This window comes from Trichechus manatus, unplaced genomic scaffold, assembly GCF_000243295.1.
Source record: "Trichechus manatus latirostris isolate Lorelei unplaced genomic scaffold, TriManLat1.0 scaffold00060, whole genome shotgun sequence".
NCBI lineage: Eukaryota > Metazoa > Chordata > Mammalia > Sirenia > Trichechidae > Trichechus > Trichechus manatus.
Genome location: NW_004443996.1, coordinates 10,654,897 through 10,662,778, shown reverse-complemented (window position 1 = coordinate 10,662,778; position 7,882 = coordinate 10,654,897). Strand labels below are relative to the sequence as shown.

The 7,882-nt window shown below is 33.9% G+C and overlaps 1 protein-coding gene across 1 annotated transcript; it reads left to right on the top strand.

Moving 5' to 3' along the window:
* Window positions 1–2,486: 2,486 nt before the first annotated feature.
* Window positions 2,487–4,178, top strand: TENT5D (terminal nucleotidyltransferase 5D). Its single transcript, XM_004378885.2, has one exon. The coding sequence runs from the start codon at window positions 2,528–2,530 to the stop codon at window positions 3,698–3,700; it is 1,173 nt and encodes a 390-aa protein (XP_004378942.1). The 5' UTR covers window positions 2,487–2,527; the 3' UTR covers window positions 3,701–4,178.
* The last annotated feature ends 3,704 nt before the right edge of the window (window positions 4,179–7,882 follow it).

Below are 7,882 nucleotides of genomic sequence, written 5' to 3'. Positions count from 1 at the left end.
CATTAGGCAAATCTGCTGCAGAAGTCCTCTTTAAAGGGTTAAAAAACAAAGATGTCACTTTGAGGACTTAGATATGCCTGACTCAAACCATGACATTTTCAGTCGCCTCAGATGCATGCAAAAGCTGGACAATGAATAAGGAAGACTGAAGAAGAATTTATGCCTTTGAATTATGGTGTTTGGCAAAGAATATTGAGTATACCATGGACTGCAGAAGAACAAACAAGTCTGCCTTGGAAGAAATACGAGGGTGCGAGAGTGCTCCTTGGAAGTGAGGGTGGTGAGACTTTGTCTCACGTACTTTGGACATGTTACCAGGAAGGACCAGTCCCTGGAGAAAGACATCATGTTTGATAGAGGGTCAGCAAAAAAGAGGAAGGCCCTTGACGAGATGGATTGACACAGTGGCTGCAGCATGGGCTCAAACATAGCAATGATTGTGAGGATGGCACAGGACCCCACAGTGTTTCGTTCTGTTGTACACAGGGTCACTATGAGTCAGAACCAACTGGATGGCACCTAACAACAACAAGCATCTTGCTCTTTCAGCTCTCCAAAAGTCACTCGACAAATCATTTTGCTTGATAGATGAATGACAAAAGTCCAACAGACTGTTGTGTAAGTCAATTCAACCCCATCCATCGTTAAAGATTGATTTAGATATTTATGTACGTGATCAAACTGTAATGACATTAGTTATTGATGTGCTTAAAACAAAGCAAACAACCCATTATGTGGGACATATCATCACATCATAAAAACAAATATTGACCCTCTTATTCATATGTATTGGGAGTACATGTAGAAAAACAGAATAGGTTTAGGCTTCTCACTGACACATGTCTACCATCTCTTAATCGGTCTTTTGTAAAGTACTTGAACTATCAAAGTCTGTTCTACAGATATCAGATAAGATTATTTTGTTTGTTCTAGGTCTACTCGGACAATACACAACACTAAATATTAATTATTCAGATTCTGTTCTGATAACTCCCTGGACAGGCTGAATAGGAATACTGTCTATATAAATCCCTTTTAAGCTTCATATAGTTCGTATTTCTGGAATTTAGGAAAGAATGCCTAACCCCAAAGCCATGTCCGTGATGAACTTTGCTTTTCTAGATTTATTTGCTTAGACAGTTTAATAGAGTATTTGAAGAGCCATATAATCACTGTAATTGTATCTAATTACATAATAGTATAGTTATATCTAATTGCATTCAGTTTAAATTATAAAATTTTATATTATTCATTATAGAATTTTAATTTCTTAACACACTCCCATCCTATAATTTTCTGAGCATATGATTTTGTACATCTGCAGAAAACATTTTTTAAAGCTCAGAAATCTTATGCTTTTGTATATTCTTGATCTTATTTTGGGGACAAATTTAGTAGTAGTATATTTTTCATTTTAAAGTGACATTCATTATTTCATTCCACCAACATTTCTTAAAGGGATACTGGGCACATAGAAGAGGTGATGAATTAGATACTATCCTTATTCTCAAGGAATTCAAGAAATTCATAGTCTAATAGAGGACTTCAATAATATTTTTTAAAATACGAGCAGTAATATATGTGAAACTGAATAGTGTATGTAAGAATTCCTGATGCCTTTGTATTAAAGATTCTATATACTATTTTAAATATGATGTTATTCCATCTATTAAATGTACCTCCTTTTTACTGTCACTCATGACCTTGTATCCTCATTTTCTTCCTTACCTAGTGTTGGCTCCATAGTCCATCAATAAAATCATTCACTTGAATATACTCAAGATGTTTACCCTTCTTTCCCTCCACCATATTTTCCTGGCAAAACACAACCTCAGTTAAATTCAGCTTTTTGCATGTTCCACACCTACACCCCAGCAGCAAAATATATGGCTATAAGAACACATACAAACATGCTATCTGGTGACATAATGGCTAAAGCGCTCGGCTGCTAACCAAAAGTTTGGTGGTTCAAACTCACCAGCTACTCCCTGGGAGAACGATGTGGCAGTCTGCTTCCATAAAGATTTATAGCCTTGGAAACCCTCTGGGGCAGTTCTACTGTCCTGTATAGGGTTGCTGTGAGTCAGAATCAAGTTGATAGCAGTAGGTTTATTTATTTATTTTTGGCTTAACCTTAATAAATGTATCATGATTATTTTATGAACAAAATTAATACCACCAAATACTATAATTATAGTATTTACATGAGGAAAGATTAAGGCCACCATTTTACATGAGTAAGCATTACAATTATTACAACCCCAACTAATCCCTGAGAATATCTATGTTTGCGTACATCAGTGGATTTAACAGTTTTGATATAATATTGTGGATTTTATTTCACTTTTAGACTTAAACATAATTAGATACATTGGTAATTTACTCCCTAGTATTAGCTTGGTTTATATTGAGGGTATGTCTGTTTTTACTTAACTGTTTCATATGCTTTAGGTATACACTGTTTTTAAAATGTTAACATTGCCTCTCAATATTTTGTTTGCTTTCTAGTTGATCTACCGACTTCAAAATGTCTGAAATCAGATTCAGCTATCTCACTTGGGATCAAGTTATAACACTAGATCAAGTGTTAGATGGAGTAATTCCAATTCATGGAAGGGGAAATTTTCCCACACTGGAGGTAAAACCAAAAGATATCATTCATGTTGTGAAAGACCAACTCATACAGCAAGGAATTATTGTTAAAGATACTCGATTGAATGGTTCCACGGCAAGTTACATACTTGCAAGCCATAATGGAATCAGCTATAAGGATTTGGATGTTATTTTTGGTGTCGAACTTCCATGTGATCAAGAATTTCAGGTTGTTAAGGATGCAGTTCTAGGTTGTCTACTCGACTTTTTACCAAAAGGTGTTAAAAAGGAAAAGATCACCCCAAAGACCATGAAAGAGGCTTATGTGCAGAAGATGGTCAAAGTTTGCAATAAGCACGATCGTTGGAGTCTCATCTCTCTTTCAAACAACACTGGGAAGAATGTAGAACTAAAATTTGTTAATTCACTCAGACGACAGTTTGAATTTAGTGTTGATTCCTTTCAAATCATTCTGGATCCCATGTTAGACTTCTACAGTGACAAAAATGCTAATCTTACCCAAGAATCCTGTCCTACTGTGGTAGCTGAAAGCATGTATGGAGACTTCCAGGAAGCAATGACACATTTGAAATACAAGCTTATATCTACCAGAAAGCCTGAAGAGATTAGAGGTGGTGGTCTTCTCAAGTACAGCAACTTGCTGGTTCGTGACTTCAAGCCAGCTTGTGAAACAGAAATCAAGACCCTGGAACGTTATATGTGTTCTAGATTCTTCATTGATTTTCCTGATGTAGGAGAACAGCAAAAGAAGATTGAATCATACCTCCGCAACCATTTCATAGGTGAAGAAAAAAGCAAGTATGACTACCTTATGACCTTGCGTGGAGTTGTGAATGAAAGCACTGTTTGCCTCATGGGTCATGAAAGAAGACAGACTCTTAACATGATCACACTTATGGCTTTAAAAGTACTTGGAGAACAGAATATCCTACCCAATACAGACAATGTAACTTGCTTTTATCAGCCTGCTCCCTACTTTGCTGCTGAGGGAGGTTACCCTACTTATTATGTAACATCTGGACCACCACCCATTTTCTTCCAGCCATACCACCCACTGCACTTTCATGTGCCAAATGGTATGGTTTAAAAAACACACACATACACAGAACAGAAACTTGGCTTTAATTAAATACCTCTTAAAGCAAGTTTCCAAATTTCATAAAATTCAAGATCTATTTTTATTTTGTGTGCACAGTCCATCAATTACAGCTTAAACCATCACAGTAAATATAATGTCATCAGTAAACAGACCACTTTAAATGATTTTCAAATGTTATTGATTAGTTGTAATGACTTTCAAATGTTGTGGACCACTTAAAATGATTTTCAAATATTGCTGACTACTTATAATGACTTTCAAATTTGTTGTGACAAATACAATATAGATTTCTGCATCTGTGATTAAAATGTAAAAGAACAGACTCATTTTAAAATCCAGAGGTACAGTGAAGATAAGGACCAAAAATTTTTATATTTAGTCAAATACCTTTGTTACCTTAACTTCAGTTTTTCTAGCAATACTACCATTGAATTTTCAGTACTTAACAGAAATGCCTAATTTCAAAGACAACAGATTTAGAAGACGTTAAAACCCTGGATTGTGCAAGCATTTGTTTCCCAGTTAAATTGAATTGGGTACAAAAGCCTACTATAGTTTAAAGGAACACTGAAAAAATGCTTCTAGAAAACACTGGACATTAATAACTTCTCATCTGTCAAATAAGACATTTAGTTTAATTTGTGGATCTGAAAAATAATACCATCCAGCTGTACAACCAATACTGTAACAAGTTATACAGGTTTCTTCATTTATTCCCCTAAATTAGTTGAAAAGAATGAAAATGACCAACTCTGAATGTGAAAGCTTTCTGTCATCATCTGTTAAAAAGAAATTCTAAATGGCAAACAGGAAAAAACAGGCTAAGGTTTTTAGCCATGACATTTACCACTTTTGACCAATATCTTAATATGTCTGGAAACATGACAAAAATATTTTCATTATCACAAAATGAACTTGTTTTTAAAAATTTTGCCTTACCAAAGATCATTTTCTAACATGCCACTCAAGTACCTCCTCATGTGAGTTTTTGAATAACACTATAATTTGTTTAGGTATCTAGATATCTACTTACTACATAAAATATGCTGTTAGCAAATCTACCAGTGGGATTAAAAAGTATTTTCTTCCCAAAATGAAGAAAATAATCCAAGACCAATATTACCTGAGGTGACAGAAGAGAAGCTGTTCTGAATGAATATATTTAAGACCATCAGAAAACTTAAGTATTTTTACTTGCTTCAGATTGTTTATGAGTTTCCATCTCCATTTTCATTGACTATCACAAGTTGTTCCATCACAACATGACCTGACAGTTGTATTCTGAAAATTTGTCACTTACCAGACTGTGTTTAACTTGTCTTCTCTGTTTTACAGTATTGGACACAAGAAGTACACCAAATATGGCATTTTCAAATAACCAATATTTGAGATATTTTATACCACAGCACTAGTGACCATCAGTATATTTTTAAAGAATTATATGTATCACAGAACCCTGAGTCGTTAAACATTATATGGACTCACCCCCTTCCTTGGGACAAATAAAGCATCTATAAATACTATATTAAAGAGAAAATGTAGTAATCTATCTACATATTGTCTTGGCTAAAGACGACTGATCTCTCTTTCTGCCCTAAGTAGATATACTCTTTAGTTTTCAGTTAGAGAGAGATGCTTATACATAAAACTGAAGGAATATATGCTATATTATCAGTACCAAAAAAAATCTCATAAGAACAACATATAGCAAAACTAAAATAACTATGATAGTGATGAGTCACTGGTAAAGTTCAGTATTTCCCAGAGTGGCGTTTTACACTGAATAGTAGAATTCTAAAGCTATTCTGAAATATCTTTTCTTCCATGGTCCCCTTTAGCTTCCTTTGGTCCTTGGGAATTTGAGATTCTTCCTTACAAAGCAAATTTTTTGTGGTGTTTTCCTAAAGCGTTAAATCCAGATGGAAGGATAACTTTAAAGCTATATGCCTTCTCTTAACCTTTCAAACATATTTTCCATTGTAATAAATAAGCTCAAAATTTGCATCTAAGATTTTCTCAAGAAAGAGAAAACAAACATGTTGGATGGGAATGGAATCACTAAAGAGGAAGCAATAGTTTTCTCTCTCATGGCTTTCTTTCTAGAGATATCACAGGTATCAGCTAGGCCTTCCTCTGCTCCCAACCAACCTGAAAAATATGTATCTTGAATAGTATATGAGTAGGTACTCTCCAAGATTAGGCTGGTTGCCTTGAAAAGCAGTATTACTTCATTCTGGTCATTAGGATAATAAATGAGGAAGTTTTTCTATAAAGAAATGAATGCTAGCCTCTTGTCCTAAAGGAGTTATAATAGAAGTTACTAAAAAAATCTGGCTCTAGAGTATATGTTATCCCATTACAAGAGAGAAGCAGTGTTGTCTCTGCCTGTTTTTTATTATTATAGTGATATACAACAAGACATACAACATTTCATCAATTTCTTCATGTACACTTCAGTGACATTGATTACATTCTTCAAGTTGTACAACTGTGTCTCTACCTATTTTAATCTGTGGCCACTTTATTTTGTACAAATCCAAGACTGAGTATTGGTTTAGGAGATTTTTTTTTCTTCCTGAAACCTAACCAAAACAAACAAACCAAAAAAGAAAACCAACCTTTTTGATATAGTTCCAGCATTCATAACAGTGGGGAAAATTTGATGTTAGCTACAGGTGCATAATTATTTTAAACCAGAATATTCTTAAATTTCACAAATATTCATACATTATTTTCAAAGTTCTAATGGTAGGGCACTTGTAAGTTTTCAATTCAGAGATGTTCTTACAATAGTGACTAATACCCAGTTTAGTAAAAGAATGTTGAAAGAGAAGGATTAAATAGTTTAAAAAAAAAATTGGGGAGATAGCCCTGCTAAAATTAAAGGCAAAATATCAGAGCTGTAACAGTTATGAACTTCTTCAAAAATTTTAGAAAACATCCTGTGCCCAAATTCTATTTTCTTACATCATCTCATTAAAGTTCTATTAAAATGCATCCAATTTAAAGATTTTTTTGTTTCTAAAGCCACATTTTAGTTTTAGGCATTAATAAAGATACCAGTATGCAGAATGCTTGAGGTATGATTAAAACCTTTCAGTGGATCTGTTATCTGGAAGTTGTCATTCAACTTCAAAAGTATGGAAAGTTAAAGTATGTAATTTGGAAAATTGCTGAAGTTTTAAATGTTTGCAACGCTTTTCAAAATTGGTCAAAGATACAGCAGTTACATTCATAGAGGATTTAAAAAAGAACTGACTCCATAAATTAAAACAGGATTGTGAAGTATATGGGACTACAATTTGGTAAACAATCTAACAAAGACCGTTTTTGGCAAGGCATAAAATCAACATTTTAGCCTGCTCTGGGATTCATCTGTTTTACCATTATAGAAGAAAACACATTTAAAGATGTTTTGTTTCTTCTATCCTTTTTGTGGTTATATTCTGTATGTTATAATGTTATAATCTGTGTAATCAGTATTGGAAAGTGTTTTGCTGATCCACTGCTGCATTTTATGAACATTTCTTCAGCATTTATAACTGGAGGTAGCTAATTTTTTGGGATGTCAGTGTATTGCTCTCAAGTGCTTTCTTAAGGAAACATTTTTTTTTCTTGAATTTTGTGAGTTTGAGTGAAAACACACCATTTAGATAGAGTATATGCTATCCGGAAAGCAATTTAACATGTAACTAGTGATCTTGAAGCTCTACACATGACACATTTTGTTTTGCTTTGCTTTAATATGGGGGAATGTGAGGTTATTCATAACATTGTTGTGTTTAGTGTATTGATACATGAATTCTATAAGTGTTTGAAACAAAAAGACCCTTGTTTTTTAGATGTGCCCTTGAAAGAGCAACAGATACTTTATAAATACATTTTTTGTGCATGTGATTTTTATGTCCCCCTTGAAAAACCAAATTCCCTATTCTAAAGAAAGAATACCATATAGATAAACCTTTCAGTACCTGGGGACCAAGAAATTAACCACTGTACATGCATAATTCAATGGCCTTTATAAGAGAGTGTGATGGCTTGAGAGGGTCATCTTTGCAAAATTTTCTCATAGGACCCCAAATTAAAAGTGATGGATTGAATAACCCTGTTAAATCCAGTCCGAGTATGTTTATGGTTTGTGACAATTCACATGTCATACATTCTACACTG

Bases quoted from the DNA above. Each gene is read 5' to 3' on its own strand.
- TENT5D (XM_004378885.2), top strand. From the start codon at position 2,528: ATGTCTGAAATCAGATTCAGCTATCTCACTTGGGATCAAGTTATAACA.